Source organism: Muscardinus avellanarius (assembly GCF_963383645.1).
Source record: "Muscardinus avellanarius genome assembly, chromosome: 3".
Lineage (NCBI taxonomy): Eukaryota > Metazoa > Chordata > Mammalia > Rodentia > Gliridae > Muscardinus > Muscardinus avellanarius.
In genome coordinates this window covers 161,966,803-161,990,553 of record NC_137788.1, presented here as the reverse complement: position 1 = coordinate 161,990,553, position 23,751 = coordinate 161,966,803, and the positions used below count along the sequence as shown (strand labels likewise).

General features: G+C 44.4%; 1 protein-coding gene across 1 annotated transcript in view; it reads left to right on the top strand.

The window, feature by feature from the left end:
- TRPM1 (transient receptor potential cation channel subfamily M member 1) overlaps window positions 1-23,751 on the top strand; it is a gene marked incomplete at both ends in the record, with an annotated part of 131,553 nt that overhangs the window by 94,018 nt on the left and 13,784 nt on the right. The window contains 11 exons of the mRNA XM_080691709.1: window positions 1,521-1,813; window positions 4,448-4,676; window positions 5,533-5,655; window positions 6,285-6,416; window positions 11,588-11,716; window positions 14,671-14,922; window positions 17,379-17,553; window positions 19,702-19,722; window positions 20,651-20,795; window positions 22,151-22,353; window positions 23,271-23,403. Coding sequence (XP_080547835.1) covers window positions 1,521-1,813; window positions 4,448-4,676; window positions 5,533-5,655; window positions 6,285-6,416; window positions 11,588-11,716; window positions 14,671-14,922; window positions 17,379-17,553; window positions 19,702-19,722; window positions 20,651-20,795; window positions 22,151-22,353; window positions 23,271-23,403 — 1,835 coding nt within the window. The remainder of the gene's footprint in view (window positions 1-1,520; window positions 1,814-4,447; window positions 4,677-5,532; window positions 5,656-6,284; window positions 6,417-11,587; window positions 11,717-14,670; window positions 14,923-17,378; window positions 17,554-19,701; window positions 19,723-20,650; window positions 20,796-22,150; window positions 22,354-23,270; window positions 23,404-23,751) is intronic.

Below are 23,751 nucleotides of genomic sequence, written 5' to 3'. Positions count from 1 at the left end.
GCGCCACCACGCCCGGCTCCATCACGTTTATTTTTAACTTATATAGACCAATCTTCCCTAGTAATTGTGATTCTAGTTTTACTGTGACCAAACTAGAACATTAGAGCGAAAAAAAATTAAATCTGAGGCAAAATACTATCATTTCAATAAAAATATTACCACAAATCATTATGATATGTTAAGAATTGGGCTAGTTGTGAACAACTTGTGATGTAAATCAGAGTCAGGCCCAGCCCATTCCAGCTGTGTGAGTACTATCCAGACCTTGGGCCCCAAGTTCTCCCTCTGAGGAAACGGGAGGAATTTACATCCTCTGAGAGTGGCTATAAGAATAAAACTGGGTTATTGGGCTGAGGACATGGCTGGTAGTAGAAGCCTTGCCTGGCATGCACCACGTCAATCCCCAGTACTACGAAAGGAAGAGGGGGAGGGTGGGTAGGTAATTGGTATTCAAGTTGTGTACAGAAGAGCAAGCACATCATCCCTCAGCATCTGTGGGGGACTGGTTCCAGGATCCCTGAATATTTCAAATCTATAGATTATCAAGTTCCTTATATAAAATGACATCATTATTTGCATAAAGCCTGCCCACACTCCTACACTTTAAATGACCTCCAGATCACTTACAATACCTAATACAATGCAAATGCGATGTAAATCACTACTGTGCTGTATTGTTTTGGGAATAAGGGCAAGAGAAAAAGTCTGTACATGCTCAGTACAGATGCAATTTCTTTCCAAATACTTTCAATCCAGGACTGGTTGAATCCAAAAAAGATTCAGAACCCACGGACACAGAGGGCTGCCAGTATCTGTTTCTGGCCTTCTGCTGAAGGCTAAAACTTAGCCTGAAATAGCCTCTGCCTTGCGGGCCCCCTGCCAGTTCTCTAGTTCCCGGTCCCCACTGGCCTTCCTTACACATCCCGCTCCGGTTTCAGAAGCGTGCTTCTAATCTCTTTAGGAAGCGGGATGTTGGCCTTTCCCGCACACCGCATGGGTAGAGGACAGGCTCATGCCAAGTGGAATGCTTGTTCCTGAAAAACACTGGCAGGAAACCTAATTTCCCTCTACTTCCTTTTGCATTTTTCCTGTTAATTTCTGATTTGCCTGCATCTGGAGAGCGAGTGTTGATGCTTCTCTGCCTTGGAAGACTCCCCCAGGAGATGGACTGCGCTTTCCTCACCAGGGAGCCATCTGCGTTGGGTTGGGGGGTGTTGTCTTAGTTTTGCCGTGGTCTCACTAAAGGCTCCCTTAAAAAGTGCTAACGCCGGGGGTAAGTTACTCACACAGTAACATCCCTTCTCCGTTCATCTGCTTTTAGATGGTTTACTTACTATAATAAACATATGCATCTTTTCAAAGGAATCAACATACCAAGTGGATACCTGAGATATATTTAAGGAGCCTCTATGTTACCTCTGTCGCGAAGGGCTCCCTCTCGTCAGGAGGAGTTCCAGAACATGTTGTGGCACATTTAGAAGACCCCAGAGGGGCAAAATCATGTGTTTGTCTCTCCTCAGGATGATGAGCCTCCAGCCAAAGGGAAGAAGAAGAAAAAGAAGAAAAAGGAGGAGGAGATCGACATTGACGTGGATGACCCCGCCGTGAGCCGCTTCCAGTACCCGTTCCACGAGCTGATGGTGTGGGCCGTGCTCATGAAACGCCAGAAAATGGCGGTCTTCCTGTGGCAGCGAGGGGAGGAGAGCATGGCCAAGGCCTTGGTGGCCTGTAAGCTCTACAAGGCCATGGCCCACGAGTCCTCCGAGAGTGAGCTGGTGGACGACATCTCCCAGGACTTGGACAACAATTCCAAGTAGGTGTCTAGCGAGACCCGAGGGGCCAGGCGGGCACCCAGCCGTCCCAAGTGTCTGGCCGTGTACTTTTTCATTAAAAATTTGTTCACACACCGCTTTGCCCATCTATTCTCGTTCATTTTCCTTCTGTCTGCCTGGGATATGTCTGGGCTGCCATGCTTTGGGGTTCCTACATCCTCAGGCAAACGATTGAAACTCAGTTCTGATGCAAAGACCCAGAAATGAATTTCCATGAAGAAACACACATGGATGAGGTGGACAGCTGTGCCTCCGACTGGGAGTGTCACGAGGGCATCTGGTTGATTCTTCCCCCTTAGCTGGAGCAGATGGCTAACGGGGCGGGTGTTGGGGCTTTCTCTTCCCTACAGGTAAGCCTCTGCTTACCTAGTTTCTAAGAGAGTGTGGTGCTGAGGCAACTGGGTTCTCTTCCCCTCCCTGTGCCCTCTTAACACCAGAGCACTTTAGCACCCAGTCAGCCCCTCTGATTGGCTGTCCCTGCAGTTTTTAACTTCTGATCTTGTCCACCTGAGCCTCCAATAACTCACCAATTACAGCTGGCATTCCTAGCCCAGCCATGGTTCCTGGGATGTGTCTGTTCCGCTGGGCGGTGACTCTCTGCATTCACCTGTCTGTCCTGTGCTTTGAGGGCCAGCAGCCTTCCCTGTGGCCTCAATTCTCTAGCAGGCTGAGAAGAAAGGCCGATTGCCGGCTTGCTCTGCGTTTTGTTGTTTGGGCAGAGCAGCCACTTCTGAGTTCCTTACATGCCGCAGTGGAAATTCCACGTCCCGGTATGAATTTACAGGCACGCACTCTTGAGACAGATACCAACTACTCTGCCAAACACCTAATGTCTTTGTTTTCTGAAGCCTGCTGCTTTAATTTTAGAATTGGCAATTTCTAAATTTACCAGCCTACTTTCTAAATGTTAGGAATCCGAGGCTTGTAAAAATGGGGACACGGTCGCCTGCTTGTGGGTTCCAGAAGCGTCCTGGCACCCCTTGCTTCCTAGCATCTTTTTTTCTTTTTGAGGTACTGGGGATGGAGCCCAGGGACGTCCTACTTCTGAGCTACATCCCCAGCCCTAGTTTTTATTCTCACTGAGTTGCAAAGGGCCTTGCTAAGAAGCTGAGGCTGTCTGCGAACGCGACCCTCCTGTCTCAGCCTCCAGAATGCTGGGATTGCAAGCGTGCGCCGCCAGCCCGGCTGCTTCCCAGCATCTTTATATGGCAACGTGTAACCGCACAGCCCAGGACCTGGGCCACGCGGTACTGCGGACAGCATCCCTCTTCAAGGGACATGGAAGCCAGTTCCCAGCCCATAATTCTGCTTTCTCCATCCCTCATGCCATGATAAAAGGCTGCAGGAATGGGTGACGATTATGGCTGTCCTTACAAATGTTTAAATCCAGGTCATGTGGAAAGAGGAATAAATCCTACGTTCAAAATTCAACTCGTTTCCCCCTCAACTTCCATCACTGTCCTCTCTGTAGCAATCCGATGCCCTTCCCTGCACCCAGTGACCACACACTTTGTCTCCTATACCACTGAGGACCTTGAATTCTCTTGTAATCAATGCTTTCTTGAATTATTGGACACATACAGAGAAAGGCACATAACTTAAAAGTAAGACTTGTTAAGTGTTCACAAACAGAACAAACCAGCATGACTAGCCTCCAGATTAAGTAACAGAACCTACTTGGGAGGCTGAGACAAGAGGATCACAAGTTCAAGGCAACTTAGCAAGATCCTGTTTCAAAGTAAAAACTACAGCTGGGCATGGTGACGCACACCTGTAATCCTAGTACTTGGGAGGCTGAGAGAGAAGGATCACAGGTTCGAGGCCAGCCTCAGCAACTTGGTGAGACTTTCAGAAACCTAGCAAGACTGTTTCAAAATAAAAATAGCTGGGAGTCTAACTCAGAGGCTGAATGCCTCTTGGCTCAATCCCCAAGACCAAGAGAAAAAGCAGCCGGGTATGGTGGCACACACCTGTAATCCCAGTACTTGGGAGGCTGAGACAGGAGGATTGCAGGTTCATGGCCAGCCTCAGCAACTTAGTGAGGTCCTCCACAATCTCTAAGACCCTGTCTCAGAATAAAAATTAAAATCAGACTGAGGTGTAATCCCAGTACTTGAGAGGCTGAGACAGGAGGACTGCAGTTCTCGGCCAGCCTCAGCTGCTTAGTGAGGCCCTGAGACCCTCCACAACTAAGTGAGGCCCTTTTTCAAAATTAAGAATGAAAAAAAGGTCTGGGGTTGTCGCCTGGAGGTAGAATGTCCCTGGGTTCGATCCCTAGTACCGCAAAAAATAAAAATTTAAAAAACCCAGAACCTAACCAGCACCCATAATCCTCCTGGTGTCCCCACCAGTTCCGCCTTCCTCGCCGCCTTCCCACCCGCAGGCCCCGCTTTTGAACTGGCCTGTGCCGTCCTTGCCTTTGGAACTGCGCGGACCCGAGGAAATGGGCTTGGCCCCCTGTCCCGGCGTGCCCGGGCGTGAGGGGCAGATCTGGGCCTCCCCGAAGCTCTGCCTGCAGCCGTGGCCAGGGGCCTGTCTGTCCCCTTCCGGACAGCCTCGCTGTCCGGAGGGGCTCGCGGCCCCGGCCTCACGCCGGCTCCCGTCCTTGCCTGCAGGGATTTCGGGCAGCTCGCGTTGGAGCTGTTAGATCAGTCCTACAAGCACGACGAGCAGATCGCCATGAAGCTGCTCACCTACGAGCTGAAGAACTGGAGCAACTCTACCTGCCTCAAGCTGGCCGTGGCCGCCAAGCACCGGGACTTCATCGCCCACACCTGCAGCCAGATGCTGCTGACCGACATGTGGATGGGGAGGCTGCGCATGCGCAAGAACCCCGGCCTGAAGGTACGCGGGGCTCAGCGTGGGGCCGCAGGGCGACCGTGGCAGTGACGTCTGTCGGGCTCTGGCTCCCCGCTCAGAGCAAAGCCCCCAGTTGTCACACCTTGTCCGAGTGACCTTCCTGGCTTTCAGTTACCCAGAGTTAACTGCAGTTACAAAATATTAAATAAATCGAAAATTCCAGAGATGCCCAGTTCCTAATTTGGGGAATGTTCTTATCATTTGTTTTGTTTTTGCAGTGCTAGGGATTGAACCCAGGGCTTCACACATGTTAGACACTCGACCACTGAGCTCCAGCCCCAGCCACTGTTCAGACGTTTTAAATAAGTGTCATTGGCTGGGCGTGGTATAATCCCAGTATTTTGGAGGCTGAGACAGGAGGACCGCAGGTTCATGGACAGCCTCAGCAACTTTGTGAGGCCCTCAACAATTAGTGAGAATCTGTTTCAAAATAAAATATAAAACAGAGCTGAGGGTGTAGCCTGGAAGTAGAATGCCTCTGGGTTCAATCCCCAGCACCACAGAAATAAAATAAAACCATACAGTCAGACCTCCATCTCCAAAGGTTTTGCATTCACAAATTCAACCGACTGCAGATTGAAAGTACACAGCCTTTGCTTTTATAATTATTCCTAAACAATACAGCACAGTGACTATTTACATCCGTTTCCATTGCATTAGTTACCACGCGCCATACCGAGATGACTTCAAGTGGGGCAGTGTGTGCAGGGGCCACGCAAACACCACACGGTTTATAGAGGGGATGAGCTGGGGGCCTGGGGACCGGTGTGGTTCTGGGGTCCATGCCCACGGATTCCGAGGAGCTGCACTTAAAAAGGGCCTTATTTCTCACCCTTCATAGGTCATCATGGGGATTCTTCTTCCCCCCACCATCTTGTTTCTGGAATTTCGCACATATGATGATTTATCCTACCAAACATCCAAGGAAAATGAAGACGGCAAAGAAAAAGAAGAGGAGAACATGGTCAGTGGGCCCTTGATCCTGAGTTCCTATTTGCTGCCATTTTACAAACCGTTGCAATGACCCTCACCATGGAGTAGAAATCTTATTAACTGGGGGCACTTTTTGAATTCTTTATGCGTGTGTTTGATGCTAGGAATTGAACCCAGGAGCATTCTACCTCCAAGCTACTACCCAGCCCTGTTGTATGTTTTATTTTGAAACAAGGCCTCACTAAGTTGCTGAGGGTCTGGTTACGTTGCTGAGGCTGTGATCAGCTCCTGTCTCAGCCTCCCAGGTACTGGGAGGCCAGGTGTGCATAGATGCATCCTGCTTAGAACTCTTTTTCATTAAAGGTGTCTGCTGCCGCGCGTGGTGGTGCACGCTTATAATCTCCATGCCTGAGAGGCTGAGACAGGAGGATCACACAGGTTCAAAGTCAGCTTCAGCTACTTAGTGAGGCTCTCGGCAATTTAGTGAGACCCTCTTTCCAGATAAAATATAAAACAGGTCTGGGAGTATAGCTCAGAGGTAGAAAAGCCCCTGGGTTCCACCCCAGTACCACCACACACACAAAAAAAGGTGTCTGCTTGCTGGGTGTGCTGCCTTCCCTGTAGCTACCACCCACCACACATGGGCGCTGTCTTTTCCAGGATGCAAATGCAGACACAGGCTCAAGAAAAGGAGATGAGGAGAATGAGCACAAAAGGCAAAGAAGCATCCCGATCGGAACAAGGATCTGTGAATTCTACAACGCGCCCATCGTCAAGTTCTGGTTTTACACAGTAAGGCCTCCTCGGTGTTTGCTCTTGAGCCAGTTTGAATACTGAGATATGTTGGAATCAGAAAAAGTTTCAAAGGTCTAAAAGAGTATCTAAATAGTCATTGAACTGAAATGAATTCTATAAACAGAGACAGGACTGAGACCTTTAACTAAAATTGGATCTAGATATCCAGTAAAGATAGAAGATAGATTAGATAGATAGGAAAATACTCTGCCCTCAGTCCAGTACTGGGGATTGTACCCAAGGACATTCTATATCTGAGCTACATCCACAGCCCTATTAATTAATTAATTAATTAATTAATTTTTTATTTTTTTATTTTTTTATTTTCTTTTAATTTTTATTTTATTGGTGCACTGTATTCATACATCATAGTGGGATACAAACTTTTGTAGACATACATGCACACATCACCCAGTCAGCCCCTACCCGATCCCCACCCCATTCTCTCCCCATCCCTCCTTCCCATGCTTGGCTTAGTGGTTGACATCTAGTATTATAGCAATTTACCCAAAATTAAAAATGATAATCTCACATAACAGTTTCATTTGTCTGATACCAAGCTTTTGATGACTTAAAGATAACATTTCAATATTTCTTTTTGCTTTCTTTCTTACCAGAGGATATTTTTTTTCTGTTTTTTTAGGTGAAACTATCATATATTTATATATTTATTTTTCAGAAAAAAATCTATCCTAATATGGAATATGGATTCTAGATACCCAAAACGATCTTGAAAAAGAACAAAGCTAGAAGATATATATTTTCTGATTTCAAACCATATAAAGCTACAATAATTGAAACAGTGTAGTACTGTTCTAAAGGCAGATATATAAACCATTGGAGTTAAATAAAAGCCTAGAGCTAAATTCTTCCCTATATTGTCAAGTTATTTTTGACAAGGTTTCCATGAACATATGGTGGTAGAAATAATAATCTTTTAACTAAATATTGTTGAAAAATAATAATTACATCGAAAAGAATAAAATTGGACCCTTACTTAATCCCACATACAAGTATTAACTCAAAATAGATAAAAGACCTAAATATAAATCTTAAGACTATAAACTTTTAGAAGAAAATCTGGGTCATAAAACCTCACAATATTGAAATTGGTAGTGATTTTTTGGATATGATTTCAATGGCACAGGCAACAGAAGAATATACAAACTCCCTAAAAAATAAAAAAATATTGTATATCCAAAGACAATGTAAACAGAGTTAAAAGTTACTAATAGAATTGGATAAAATATTTCCAAATGCTATATCTGAAGGTATATTAATATTCCAACTAGAAATCCTAGAAATTAACAACAATAAAGGCAAACAATACAATTTAGAGATAGGTAAAAGACTAACATAAATAATGAATCTCCACAGATAACCAATCTTAGTTGTCTGTTGGATGGAAAATCTTGTTTCTCTGGTTCTGGTGTGTGTTACCTATTTCTTCTTTGTAGTTAATCTCTTTGAGTATTTTCTCTAGCGCTGGTTTTGAAGACATAAATTCCTTCAGTTTCTGTTTGTCATGGAAGCTTCTTATTTCTCCATCTAATTTGATAGAAAGTTTTGCTGGGTAGAAAATTTTTGGCTGGAAGTTGTTTTCTTTCAGAGTTTGGAATATGTTACTCCAAGCCCTTCTGGCTCTCATGACTTGGTTTGGGAAGTCTGGAGTGATTCTAATTGGTTTGCCTCTGAATGTCACTTGGCCCTTTGTTTTTGTTGCCTTTAAGATTCTCTGCTTGGCTTCCACATTGGTCATTTTGACAATTATGTGGTGTGGGGATACTCTTCTCCGATCCTGTCTAAAGGGAGTTCTATAAGTTTCCTGGACCTGTGTATCGACCTCTTGCTCTATGTTTGGAAAATTTTCTGCTATTACTTCCTTGAAAAGATTGTTGATCCCTTTGGTTTCACTTTCTTTTCCCTCCTCTATTCCAATTATTCTTAGGTTAGCTCTCTTAAAATGGGCCCATATTTCTTCAATGTCAGATTCCTGCTGTCGGATATTTTTTTCTAGATTAGAAACTATGCGTTCATTTTTGGAATGATCATCTTCTAAGAGCGAGATTCTGTTCTCCATGTGGTCTAATCGGTTGTTTGTGCTTTGAATTGAGGCCTTTACTTCATTAATTGCATCCTTTATCTCTTTTTGGCTCTCTCTGAGTTCTTTTCGAAGCACCTCTATTATTTCTACAGTTATTTTCCTGATTTGATCTTCTAGAAATCTCTGATTTTCAGTTTTATCGGGTTCTGATGTTGTGGGTTGTGGGCATTCATTGCTCCAGTGTTATTCCTCTTTCCCATGATTTCGGAAATTTGTGCCTTCTTTGGGTTCTTCCCTTGGGTCACTATGACTTCATTTAAGGTGCTCTGGATCTCAAGTCTGTAGTATCTCAGACCCCACTACTCCTTTACTGGGTTGTATCACAGAGTCTCCAACCCAGAGAGTTGATAGAGGCTGCTTTAAACTATGAGGGGTGCCACGTTGCACGTTCTCCTATGGTGTGATATCTCTGCCACCGCCCCTCTCCCACTGGGTCAAGTCCCAGGGAGTACAGTACTGGGATTTCTCCTCTGTGGCCCGCAATTTGACTCACTGTTCTTGAGTACACAGATGTAGCTGTACTGGACTCGGTGAATACACTGCTGCTGCAGCCGGTGGCAATATGGCGCTGCTGCCACGCCCTCAGCCATGAGGCTGGCGTATTTTTTCTTCTCTGGTTTTGAGTTCCACTTTGAGTCCCTGCAGCGTGTGCTGAGCTCAGCCACTGGGAGCTTTAAATGCTCTCTGCTTCAGAGAAATCCCGCCTGGCTGTTCTGCAGCGGCTCACCTTGGCTTGCTGTAGCCGTCCGGTGAATTCGCCGCTGCCGCCGGCAGTATGGCGCTGCTGCCGCGTCCTCGGGCGTGAGGCCAGTGTATCTCCTCTGTGGCTCTGAGCTCTGTTCTCAGCCTGCTTTCTCTCTGGAGCCTGGTGGTTTTTTTGTTTCTCTGGTGATGGTGTTTTCTGGCTATGAAAGGCGCTGATTTTGTGGTAATGGAGATTGGTTGTTAGCGGGGCTCTTAAGCCCCGCTTTTCTCGGTCGCCATCTTCCCGGAAGTCTCAATTAATTAATTAATTAATTAATTTGAAACAGGGTCTCACTAAGTTGCAGAGGGCTTTGCTAAATTACTCAAAGTCTCAGTAAGTTGCTGAGGCTGACCTCAAACCTGTGATCCTCATATCTTTCCCTCCTGAGTACTGGTATTAGAATTGTATATATTATATAGGTAGGAATATGGCCATCCTTGCCCCAAATATACCATTTCACAAAAGAAAATAGTCACATTCTTTTTGCTTAACATCTATAGTGGGTTTTTTTTTTTTTTTTTGTGGTACTAGGGGTGGAACCCAGGGGCTTTTTACCTCCAGGCTATGCTCCCAGACTTATTTTATATTTTATTTGGAAACAGGGTCTCACTGAGTTGCTGAGAGCCTCACTAAGAAACTGAGGCTGGCTTTGAACCTGTGTGATCCTCCTGTCTCAGCCTCCCAAGTGCGAGGATTACAAGCGTGTGCCACCACGCCCGGCTCATACCATTTATCGTTTTTTAAAATGCCTTTAAGCCGGGCATCGTGGCTCACGCTTGTAATCCCAGTACTTGGGAGGCTGAAACAGGAGGATTTCAGGTTCGCCACCAGTCTCAGCTACTTAGTGAGGCCCTCTGCAGCCTACTGAGCTCTTGTTTCAAAATAAGGAATAAAAAATAGGGTTGGGAGTGTAGCTTGGAGGTAGAATGCAGCAGAGATACCACAGTGGTCAACCATGGGTCTGGACACCCAACCTCTTAGAAGCTACACCTGATGGAGCAGTGAAGCCACTGCTGCCCACCTATTCTGGCCAAAACCAAGTGAGGACCACGGATTCTGTGGCCTGCAGGAGTGCTCAGGCACAGATGCTCTGAGGAAGGCAAGGCCAAGAGGCTGACAGCCCCAGTGCAGGCTTTCTACCCCGGGCCTCACCCAGCCCCTCTGCATGTTCTCTCTGGATATGGGGGAGAGGGGCTTGCATATTTTACAACTTCTTAAGAGATTTTGAGACCTCTAGTTCAACTATGCCTACAAGGAGTTGTTTGGGTCTTTTTTGTTGTTGTTGTTGCAATCACCAAATACCAGAGACTGGGTAATTTATAGAGGAAAGAGGTTTATATTGGTTCACAGTTCTAGAAGTCCCAGATCAGGTCACTGGCATGATGCTTTTTATGGTGAGAACCTCGTAATAGTTCACCTCCTGATCCCAACCAAGTAGAAGGGCCAGCAGGTATGATAGCAGAGAGAAAAGGGGAAGGACCTGACCTCCTTTATAAGCATCTAGTCTTGCCAGAGAAAATGCATTCCTGAGAGAATCCAGTCCTGCTAGGGCAAGGACTCTCTCCTTCCTACCCTATTCATAAGGGTACTTCAGCAGGGCTAAACCGCACCACTGTAAACACAGGAGATCTGACCTGAATCCTGGTAAAGCTTACACAGTCAGGAGGGAGATCTTGTGGGGGTGCTACTGAGTAACAGATACACAACGGCTAGTACCCCTGCTCCAAGATTCCAGAAAGGGCTCATGCCAGCAACAGATCCTGAAGCCGAGCCTTCTGCAGCTTCATGGAGGTTCCATCTGCTTCATATAAACTGTTTCCATCATATCTGAGACCCAGCGTCTCCCCCCACCTCCAACTCTACCTCTTTTTAATTTTTTTTAAAAAACAAACAAAAAACAAAACAAAACAAAAACCTCTGGTGCTCACTGACTATTACAGTCTTGTCACTGAAATAACGCAGACTTGTCACGGGTAGCCAAGGGGACTGTGAGGTCAGCTCCATGGGTCTGGTCACATGATTTATCAACACATCCTCCCTTCTAACTTCACACCTCACCCTTCAGTGATGGAGATTCAGGAGGGAAATGTACGAGGCAGGAAGGAGTAAGTAACGTTTTCCAATTTCCGAGAACATAGAAGACACAGACTATTAAAACTCTCCTGCTGATCATCGTTTCTGCCACTTCACAATCCTCTAAGTCAGTCCAGTCATAAGTGAAAATTCCTTTTGGAAGACATGCTGACCCGCAGTAAGGTTTCAAGTCCTGATTCCAAGCTCAGCCCCGGCCGTGCTGCTAACAGCTTCTCTCTCCTGCAGATATCCTACTTGGGTTACTTACTACTGTTCAACTATGTCATCCTGGTGCGGATGGACGGCTGGCCCTCTCTCCAGGAGTGGATCGTCATCTCCTACATCGTGAGCCTGGCCTTAGAAAAAATACGAGAGGTAATCATTCCAGAGGCTCACCCAGCCCAAGCGTGACTTCAATCACAAGTCGTGTGGCAAAATATTCCCTGAAATGACAGGCTTTGTCTTTTTAGGGGGTCACTGTCCCACCTTTCTTCCATTCACTTGTTTTAGATACACAAACCCTATCCTCCAATATTCATAATAAAAACAGATCTGAGTGCACATAAAAGCAACAGCCAACGTTGCCTGCTACTTGAGAGTAATCAACTACTACAACGGAGCACACGTTTCGGCTCCATTTTTCTGGCACCTGAAATTAAAACGGAGGGCTACAGGAGACGGCATTTTTTGCTGTATGTGGGACTTTGGATCACGCTGTGTACGCGTGTGGTCTGTGCTTGGATTCTTACGCAAGACACCTATGAAAGGAGCGATCTCAGTGAGAGGGAGTGAGAGGCTGCCATAAGAGAAAATGTCTGAGAGAGGTGTGGTTCCAGGTAGAATATGCCCCCAGCCTAATAATGAGTGGATAGGGCACTGTAGAATCTGGGCTACCTTGAGAGAAAATAGCAGAGCTTTGTACCCACCCCAGTCAAACATTTGCATCCACCTGAGAGGCAGTTCCAGTTGCCCAAGGGCAAACCTTCCAGAAGGGGACATGCATGGGCCTAGCAGCAGCACCTGCAAAGGATGGAGTGGGCATGCCCACTGGTGCAAAGCTCCAGGGGACCTGGTGGGGCCTCAGCATCTGCTGCAAACAGAGGAAGGAGGTTTTCAGCTCAGTAGCTAAGTGCTGAGAAAGAACAGATGCTGTCTTGCCCAGAGTGCTTATCTCACAGAGGACTTAAAATGACATGCCATGAAATAAATTTCTGCAGGTGGCACAGGAAATAGGGGCCAGGCACTTTCCTTCCTAATAGCACCCACATATTTAAATCCACTGTGTACACTTATAAAGAGAAGGCTCATCTCCCAACAAAATATCAACTTGAACTTGCAAAAGCACACAGCATGATTTCCTAGCTTTTCTCCAACTGACACAGAACCAGTACTATTGTCTTGGAGTTACAATTCACTCTTCCACTGAACCAAAAGATAGGACAGGTGGTCTCATTCAGATGATGCTATCTGTTATGCTTTAGATTTTTATTATTATTATTTTTTGTGGTACTGGGGGTGGAAGCCAGGGGCTTTTCTACCTCTGGGCTACACTCCCAGACCTATTTTATACTATATTTGGAAACAGGGTCTCACTAAGTTGTTGAGAGTCTCACTAAGTAGCTGAGGCTGGCTTCAAACCTGTGGCAATCCTCCTGTCTCAGCCTCACAAGCGCTGGGATTACAAGCGTGCACCACCACACCCAGCTTGTGCCTTGGATTTAAAATGTCTCCCAAAGCTCATGAACTAGACAATGCAGCCAGGTTCAGAGGTGGGACATGGAGGGAGGGAGAATATTCCTGGAGCTATTTTCTCTCTCCCCTCTCCCCTCTCCCCTCTCCCTTCTCCCCTCTCTCTCCTCTCCTCTCCTCTCCTCTCCTCTCCTCTCCTCTCCTCTTCTCTCTCCCTCTCTCTCTCCCTCCCTCTCTCTCTCTCTCTCTCTCTCTCTCTCTCTCTCTCCTCTCCTCTCCTCTCTCCCCTCCCCCTCCCCCTCCCCTCTCTCCTCTCTTCCCTCTCCCCCCTCTCTCTCCTCTCTCCTCTCTCCTCTCTCCCCTCTCCCCCCCTCCTCTCTCCTCTCTCCTCTCTCCTCTCTCCCCTCTCCCCCCCTCCTCTCTCCTCTCTCCCCTCTCACCTCCCCCCCCTTCTCTCTCTCCCTCCTTCTCTCTCCCCCTCTTTTTCCCAGCACTACCCCTAAGTGGACAATGACTTTTCCTCCTCTTCCATGCCCCACTGCTGAGCAGCTCCTGCCTAATCCCCGATAGATCTTTCCTCCTCTAACCTGAGCTTGCCAGGTATACTGGTCATAGTGACACAAAAAGCTGACTAAAACACCTTAAGTCTAATGAGAGTCCAAGAAACCAGAGTGCTAAATTCAAAACTGTACAACCAACTCATCTTCTGCTGTATGGCTCTTCTTCCTTTTTTAGCTAGGCTCCATTCAAATTGTGTGGGTGCTACATACCTTCTCTAGTGCAATCATAATCTTCCTGAGCATGGGCCACCCACTAAGACATTGTTCTAGGCCCTCCAGTCATAGCTCCAGTCATTAGCTAGGATGTGTGGCTTGTTAGACTCCTGAATCCTTCCTAGATTGGTGAATAGACAACCATCATTCTGTCCCAGCCTCAGAATCCCAGGATCTCAGTATCTATCCATAATCTCCAAAATTAAAGGGGTACTCAACTGGCATGTGGCATTCCAGCCAGCTCCAGCAATACCTGTGCCTATCAAAGGCTCTTGCTTGCCTAAGCATGCTTCTTGCTAAATATTTTCCATTTTACTTTATGGAAGTCTCCTTTTAATCAGTGGTAATTTTGAAAGGATAATATATCAAGGAGGGGAAAATCTGGTTCAACTTTCCCCTGTTCTCTCATGTCTCAGTTGCAAAAGAATTTTGGCACATAACATTTCCTAGCCCCATTCTGCCATCTCCACTGGGTGGGTCCCCCCACCCCTATGTGACTACGCAGGCTTCATTCCCTCTCTAGAGTTTTCCTTCTGTATAAGTCTGGAATAAGGGCCAACAGGCATGTGTCCAAATAATTAGAAAAGAAATCAAAAGGCAGCTGCTTTAATTATAGCCAGAAGGAGATAATTTTGAAGGCATTTCCTGAGAGTTTATAAAACCCTAAATCTAAGAATACAAAGGATTCCATGGAATTTCCCTTTTAATATCTCTCTGCCTAAGAAGATAAGTGTTTAGAGGTCTTGGGCAAGAAAATGACCAGATGCCCTGGACTGTCCCACCAATTGTATCTTTTCAAGATTGTAAAGAAGAAAAGGCCTGCAATAGGGTGCTTTTGGTTTACCATTCTTTGGGGTTTATTTCCAGATCCTCATGTCAGAGCCAGGAAAACTCAGCCAGAAGATTAAAGTGTGGCTTCAGGAGTACTGGAACATCACAGACCTTGTGGCCATCTCCATGTTCATGATTGGAGCCATCCTCCGCCTGCAGAACCAGCCGTACATGGGCTACGGCCGGGTCATCTACTGTGTTGACATCATCCTCTGGTACATCCGTGTCTTGGACATCTTTGGTGTCAACAAATATCTGGGGCCCTACGTGATGATGATTGGAAAGATGGTTAGTAATGACTTTGCCTGAGTTATAACCAGAGATGTTTTGGCTGTGATTGGTACACCAGACCAGGCCTGGGATGTGGCTTCAGTCGAGTTCTTCTGGTCTTTCTTTTGTAGCTAGTTTCTTACAGGAAATGTTTTTTTGCTTTGAGGTACACGGTTCTTCTAAATGTCAATAACGTAATAAAATGTAAAAATAACTATGAGTTGAGGGCATTCTGTATCCACATGAATCTACATATATGTGAATTTATCTCTCAATATATATCAGGTACTCAATACATATCATCTTCTTTCTTCCATACTGTGTATATACATATTGGTGGTACTGGAGTTCCTGGAAAACCCTTCTACCTCCGGGCTACACTCCCAGACATATTTTATATTTTTATTTGGAATCAGGGTCTCTTAAGCCAGCGTGGCTGGCTTCAAACCTGCGCGATCCTCCTGTCTCCGCCTTGCCTTCCAAGCACAGGGATTACAAGCGTGCGCCACCATGCCCGGCATATGTAATATATATTTTTTGGCAAACAAGAATCGAACCCAAGGGCATTTTTCCTCAGAGCTATGCCTCCATCCCTTTATGTTTTTTTGTTTTGAAACAGAGTCTCACTAAGTTGCTGACGGTCTGCTACATTGTTGAGTCTGCCCTTGAACCTGTGATCCTCCTGTTTCAGCCTCTCAAGTACTGGAATTATAGGCGTGTGCCACTATGCCTGGCTTCCATACCATATTTAAACTGTAGGATGGCCAATCACTGTCATTTAAAAATTTTCTTCTAACTTATTAAGTAATGTGTATATTTTAACAGTAAGATAAAAGAAAATATCCTCCACTTTTAAAAGACCTTGCTGCCCCTTCCCAGGACATAAGAGAACATCAAGTTTTGATGCAATAGGATTTCAGCATCAAAATAAATATCTTAAAATGTTTACTCTAGCCGGGCGCGGTGGCGCACGCTTGTAATCCCCGCGCTTGGGAGGCAGAGACAGGAGGATCGCGCAGGTTTGAAGCCAGCCACGTGCGCTGGCTTAGGAGACCCTGTTTCCAAATAAAAATGTAAAAATAGGTCTGGGAGTGTAGCCCGGAGGTAGAAGGGCTTCCAGGAACCCCAGTACCACCAAAATAAATAAATAAATAATAAAATAGTTCTGGGAGTGTAGCCCGGAGGCAGAAGGGCTCCCAGGAACCCCAGTACCCCCCAAAAAAAGTTTACTCTAAATCTTAATGGCAAGAAATATAGTATTGTCATTCTTGAGTACAAGGACCTGAATTTTGTATCCTGAGAGATTGAATCTGCTTCAGAATGTTGTGGCAAAAATCTGACTGGTAACCCCCTAGCTGTAGTAGTAGTAGCAGAGACAACAAGGTTCCAGGGCCATCTCCCCACCTGTACTCTAGACAGTCACCAGCTCATGTGCTCGGGCGTGGAGGGGACGCAGGTATTCTATGCGACATTTACTCCAGGACATATGCCAAGACACATCCATTGTGACATTTATTCCAGAACAAGTCACAGAATATGAGCCAGCTTGTCATCCTTACATTACCCAAAATAGTTCCAATGTTAGGACTGGCTCCAGAAGAAAGAATCTTTCTACGTTTAGAAACAAGTCTTTATAGGGAAGTTGGGCTATGGGATGTATCATTTAGTCAATTCCAGTAAGGGCCCGCATCCTAAGGGATGTTCAAAATTAGTAATTGTACCATTTTCGTACCCACATTGAAACCACGCAGCATTTGCATAGTAGATGAGTGAATCTACTCTCAATCCATTATCTTTTCATATGCGTCATTATGTCCTCCTCTCACGCCTTACCTTCTCTTATATACTCCCATCTTTTCTCATAATTCTTCTTTGCAGACACAGTTACTATAAGAACATGTGTTTAAGGATATATTAGTCAGCTTTCCATCATTTTAACAAAATGCAACCTATAAAAAATGTTTATTTTGGCTCAAGGTTTCACAGCTTTATGATTGACTGACCCTGTTGCTGTGGGTCTGTGGCAAGGGAGCACATCGTGAGGCAAACCTACTTACATCAGAAGCCAGGGAGCAAAAACCAACAGAGAGGAAGAAACCAGGGTCCCCTTCAAGGCCACACCTCCAATAACCTAACGTCCTCTCATCAAGCCCCACATCCCACAGGCTCAACAACCTCCCAGTAGTGGAACGCTGGGAACCAAGCCTTTAGTATTGGGCTTTGGAGGAACATTCTAGGTCTATAGCAATGGGCAATAATAGAGGGGAAGAAAGGAGGATTGAGAGAGGAGGATAGCAATATTCTAGAGTAAAATGTATACATTTGCATGAAATATAAAAAACTAATAGTCCCTGGATGGGAAGAAAATAAAGGAAAGATGTTTCTTTTATCCCAAGTAAGCATTTGCAAAAACTCTGAGAGTGAACATGGCCCATAAGTCAAGACAGTAAGAGACCTGTGTTCCCCCTGCTCAGATGATCGACATGTTGTACTTTGTGGTCATCATGCTGGTGGTACTGATGAGTTTTGGAGTCGCCCGTCAAGCCATTTTGCACCCAGAGGAGAAGCCTTCTTGGAAACTGGCCCGGAACATCTTCTACATGCCCTACTGGATGATCTACGGAGAGGTGTTTGCAGACCAGATAGACCGTAAGAATAGAATTCATAGTAAGACTCTCTTCCCTGCTTCCGAGGCAGATGAGAAGTTCTAAATTAATGGAAGAGCACATTTAATTTGGAGATAAAGTATGTTTTCATTTTGCCATAGGCATACAACTATTTTATGAAGAAATGAGGGCAGATGATAGGATGTAGACTTTTGAGGCCTCAGTCATTTCTTTTATTCTAAAAACCATTAAATATATTCTACCTTACTCCAGTTAGAATGGCAATCATTGGGAATATAAACAATAATGAATGCTGGTGAGGATGTGGGGAAAGGGCAATTCTTATATACTTTTGGTGGGAATGTAAATTAGTATAACCACTGTGGAGATCAGTATGAAAGTTTCTCCCTCCCCCCCCAAAAAAGGAATGAAACCACCATATGACCCAGTTATATCACTCTTTGGTATCTTTCCCCAAAGAATTAAAGTTATAATACTATAGCCATACATGTATACTCCTGTGTATATCAGCCTAATCCACAATAGCCAAGTCATGGAACCAATCCAAATATCCATCAATAGAGGAATGGATAAAGAAAATGTGGCATATATCCAGAATGGCATTCTACTCAACCATAAAGAACAAAATCATGTCATTTGCAGGAAAATTGATGGAACTAAAGACTATTATTATGCTATATGAAATCAACCAGTGTCAGAAAATCAAGGGTTTTATGTTATGTGAAAGCTGGAGAGAAAACAGGAAACATAAGAGACTAAAGATTATGGGAGAGACCTGCAGAAGAGTTGAAGGAGACTGGGTGAGAGGTTTGGGGGTGCTGCCCACTCTTGTCTTCTTCCAGCCATCAAAGCCCATTTCCTACCTAGTTGTCCATTTCCTCTTCACTCTTGGTGCTACTTTTCAATGTTTTAAATTCACCTGTCTATTTTTAACTGATTTTTAAATTTTTATTTTTTACACTTTTTCTGGTGCACGATATCTGTATGTGACCTTAATCTTCACAGTCATGCATTTAAATATACACATGACATACCATGTTATTCAGCTCACATACACAGGTGCGCCATGATCACTGGCACAGGTGATCTGGGGGTTAGCAGAGTGAATGAGCCTCCATCCTGCATCGACCTCGGGGCAATCCAGACCCCAGCTCCTCTGCAGGGCAGGCTGGTAGGTCCCAGTGTCTCCTGTGTCATAGGGGTGTGAAGTTCAGGTGTTCTTGTACCTATTTCACCAGCACAGAGAAGTGTGCACCAGTGAGGAAGGCGCTCTAGTCTCGTTCACACCAGCACCAAGGTGTTCATGTGCATGTTGCTGTGTCATAGAGCATCAGGTATAGCGACGTAGCTGCTGCTTTTGAAGTTCTGCTATTTGGGGATAGAAGGCTTTGAGCATCCGTCTCATGTAGGACAGAGTTGCCACTATAACTGCTGCCACTGGGTTAGACTGATAACTTCACTTGCTACTATCTAACTTTTATAACGTGATTCTGAGCACATAATCATCACCAGTATCACAAAGTCAACTACTCAGTGGCCTGGTAAGGCAGAACATAGAAGTCCAGTTGGTTTCAAAAGCATATTAGCTGGCTAATCATAGGTATTTTTAAAAAGTTCCTGGACTCCAGACATAGGCTGTGTTATCTTCATTGGTGAGTTTTTATAAATTAAATGAAAAATGATAGGCAATAAAGAGGTAAACTCAGTGGTATATTACTACATTATTTTTCAATAACACCACTAAATGTAGGTTTTTCAATATCTATCACATAATAATTTCACATTTCTTGGTGTCAGTGAGATACTTGTGTTGGAATATAGCAAATGCTCGGTTGGTTGACCTGTAAGTTAAAATGATCACCTGCCACTGACATCCTTTTTCACGGTCTTTTTTAACTAGTGAGCTTTTGCTGTTGCCTATGACGTGTGATAAGCTAAATACTTGTGAAATATATTTCCTAGAACTAATAATATATATAATTCTTCTAAACAGAGCAGTTCCCGAATGTAAATCTGAAATTCCCAGGCTTGCATTTCTTAAGAGTGAAACACTCGCGTGTTAAATCTTTTGCTTTACTTTTCTCTCAACTACCATCTTGTTTTCTTTTCTCCTCTCCGGTCACAACTGGAAAATAAAACAAACAAAACTCCTGCCTTCCAACCTGTGTAGTGTACGCCATGGAAATTAACCGTAAGTCTGCACGGAATTGATTATTTCGTTCATAAAATGTTTATCAAATAACCTTTAGCTCAGATGTTTACTGATATTTTTATACTGTTTTAAAATATGTCTCCTGACTTGAGGTTTCAGTGCTTTTTTAAACTGGAAGTTAAAAAATAAGCAGATTACAATTCAGTGTTAAAACCATCCTGTCTCTTTCCTTTGGGAAAGAGATCTGTGTAAAAGTGGCATTTCAAATAAGCAAAGGAAGAAAAGATTAATTTTCAAACACAGCCCCAGAACAATTGATTTGAGAAGGTGGTGAAAATCCCTACCCCACATCCCAGAACAAAATTATTTTCAGATTTAATGTACAAATATTCCAAAATAAACCAACCAGAATATAACATAAGCTATTGTTAAGTTAACTTGTGTTGTAGCTAGAAGACATGGTAACTTTGTGTGGTGGGGGGTCAGGTACTAGGAATCGAACCCAGGGCTACTCTACTATTGGGCTACATGCCCCAGCCCTTTGATTTTTTATTTTGAAACAGGATCTCACTAAGTTACTCTACATTGACCTCGATCCTGTGATCCTCCTATCTTAGCCTCCCAAGTACAAGCATGCACCACGGTGCCCAGCTGACACAACTTTCTAATAAATAACACAAGGAAGATACCACAAAGATAAATTTATCTGTTTAGTTATTAAGAAAGAACTTCTATATGTGAAAACAAAGAGATGGGAAATGTTTATAAACAAGACAAATGAAGAACAACTAACTCTGTGTGCAGCTAGTTTCCTTACCTTTGTGTGAATTTTCACTGAAAAAATTATTGTGGGTGCAATAAGAAAAAAATCATATTAAGAATAGGTTACTCAATAACATGAGAGCTGGCATTTATTCTTCTCATAATATGTGAAAAACAAAGACCAACAGGCCAACGTCTTTTTCAGCGCCTTGCGGTGAGAACCTGTATGACGAGGACGGCAAACGGCTTCCCCCCTGCATCCCTGGCGCCTGGCTCACACCGGCTCTCATGGCCTGCTACCTGCTCGTGGCCAACATCCTGCTGGTCAACCTGCTGATTGCCGTGTTCAAGTGCGTGTCATGGCCGCAGGCCCTGTGCTGATAGTGACGGCGTTGTAGGTCTTTGGTGTAATCGCAGAAATCACCCATGCTACCAAGTATTTGCAGATGAGCCCATGAGGGCTTTTCAATGGATAGAATTTTTGCCATCTTTTCTTGTTCCACCTTAATCGGTGTGAAGGTGTTCATCAATCAAGAGTCAACACTTAAACGCACTGAGATTTTTTTTCACGGTTATTATTTTAACACTATTATGTGTATTTTAACCTAATGAAAATATTTTCTCAGGCAAAAATCCCGAGGCAGAAAAAAACGTGTCAAGTTGTGCTTTGTGTGTGTTATTGGAGGCAGAGAAAGCAATATTAATTTCATGCACTGTTTCAGTTACCATAATATTATATAAAATATCTTTATCATCTTTTATAAAATAGTAGAAGAAATGGTCTAATAAAAAGTGGCTTAAATTATTCAATCAATATTCTATAAGACTTGTCCACTTGGCATAATGTACTGAGTACACTGGCAATTCTTAGTACATGGTGGAAAAAAAAAACTTGGGAGGCTGAAACAGGAGGCTCCCAGGTTTGAGGCCAATGTATAGTAATTTAGTGAGGTCCTGTTTCAAAATAAAAAGTAAAAAAGGCTGGGGGTGTAGCTCAGTGATAGAATGCCCCTGGGCTGAGTTTATAAGATAAATAAAAAGGAGATAAATGTTTAAAAAAAATTTTAGTTTCTAAGATGAAAATTATGAGAGAAACAAATCCTTAATAGAAACATAAAATCTTAAAACTGAATGGAGTGTTGGAAAGAACTTGGTTCCAACTCCTGGGCTGAGAGGGAGAACTGAGGTCGTTAAATCCTAACAACCAGCTTTCCTAAAGTCCAGTGTTGGTCGACAGTGCAATCCTGTGCTCACTCCTCCTGCTGGAAGCTAAAACAAGACATACCTTCAATCCAATAAGTTCAGTAATTAATTAATTCAGTTACAAAACATAAAAGCAGTTACCTAGTGGTTTTAATTGAAAGTTTAAACACTTCACAATGCTTTGATGGATGGCTCATATCTTTAGATACAAGGAATATAATTTCTTGGGAATATGAGTTCGTAGACTATGGGTGGTTTTTTAAGAAAGAAATGGCTGACAATTTGATACACTTCATCTTGATTCTTAACTCCAGCAAAATGTTAGTGAGTGTGGATAACACACATCGATAAACCAAGACTAGATAATGAAGGACCCGCACCAACTGGGGCATCTAGAATATTACTTCTAAAAGAACATTTCAATTGTCTATTTTTATTTCCACATCAGTAACTCTGGGAAATCAGAATACAAAATCAAAATAATCAAAATTTTTTTTTACAGCAATACCTTCTTCGAAGTAAAGTCAATATCCAACCAAGTGTGGAAGTTCCAGCGATACCAGCTGATCATGACATTTCACGACAGGCCCGTCTTGCCCCCTCCCATGATCATCCTCAGCCACATCTACATCATCGCTATGCGTCTCAGCGGCCGCTGCAGGAAAAAAAGAGAAGGGGACCAGGAGGAGCGGGATCGTGGGCTGAGTATGTTCAGGACCATTCATTCTGATTTGGGGCTAATTTAAAAACAAAACTGTTCCAATCAGATACCTTCATAAAAATCTCACTATTTACATGTTTGGAAAACACAACGCTCTCACCACTGTGCTTTGCAGAATACTTCTTGTTTTCTGCCTATTTTGTTCTTTTTGTTATTTACTAGTAATCAATATTGTGGAAAGCCAGCTCATGGAAGTTGAGAGACCTCCCAGATATCTCTTCTCTATACATTACTATAATTACTCAATTCTCCTTTCAAGATGTTTTAATTTACCCGGGCATGGTGGCGCATGCCTACAATCCCAGTAGTTGGGAGGCTGAGACAGGAGGACTGCAGGTTCCAAGCCAATCTCAGCAATTTAACAGTACCACAAAAGAAAGAAGGAAGGAAGGAAGGAAGGAAGGAAGGAAGGAAGGAAGGAAGGAAGGAAGGAAGGCAGGCAGGCAGGCAGGCAGGCAGGCAGGCAGGCAGTTTAACAAGGAACTTTGCAACTTAGTGAGATCCTGATTCCAAATAATAAAACAGGGCCGGGGTGTAGCTGGGAGGTAAAATGCCCCTGGGTTCAATCCCCAGAACCACAAACAAATAAAAGTTTTGTGTCATCTAAAGAGAATGCGAAAATAATGTCATACACTTGACTCTGTGCATAAAATAACCTGCAAAAGGGTCCCTGGGAAATGCTACTTGATTTCACTTTCCTAATCAATGTATTAAAACACACACAAGAAAGTAACAGACGACTGCGGTGTCTGACCGCCTTCTTTTAGTTTGGCTTTGTGTTTCGCATCATAACCAATTGGAGGAGTCAGACGTGACTCCCGAGTGGTGGAGGGAGCTTAGGCAGCCACTGACCGCTCCCGGGGCCTGGCTTGTTTCTCACGAGCCCCTTCTCCTCACACAGAGCTGTTCCTCAGCGGTGAGGAGCTGAAGCGGCTGCACGAGTTCGAGGAGCAGTGCGTGCAGGAGCACTTCCGGGAGAAGGAGGACGAGCAGCAGTCCTCCAGCGACGAGCGCATCCGGGTCACCTGCGAGAGGTACCGCGGCCAGGGCTTTGGGGACGGCTGCACTGGCGCCCAGGGGAGGCCAGAGTCCAGCATGCACTCCGTGCTCTCCTGCCTCATCAAATTTAGGTCCCTGTGTATTATTAGGAAGTAATCGATAACATGCATTGCAAATACCAGGGCCCCCAAAACCCCTGACAGATTTTACCAAACAGTTGTGTGTTTACGCAGAGAAGTGACCAGTACTGGACGTCATCCTTACTCTCAGACATGTTGTCCTTTGCTGGGCGAAGGCCTCCCCAGGGACTGGCCTCCTCATGTAGCCCAGCCTCTTGCTGAGCCTCTAAAACGCCCTTCCTAACCTCACAGGGCAGGGTGCAA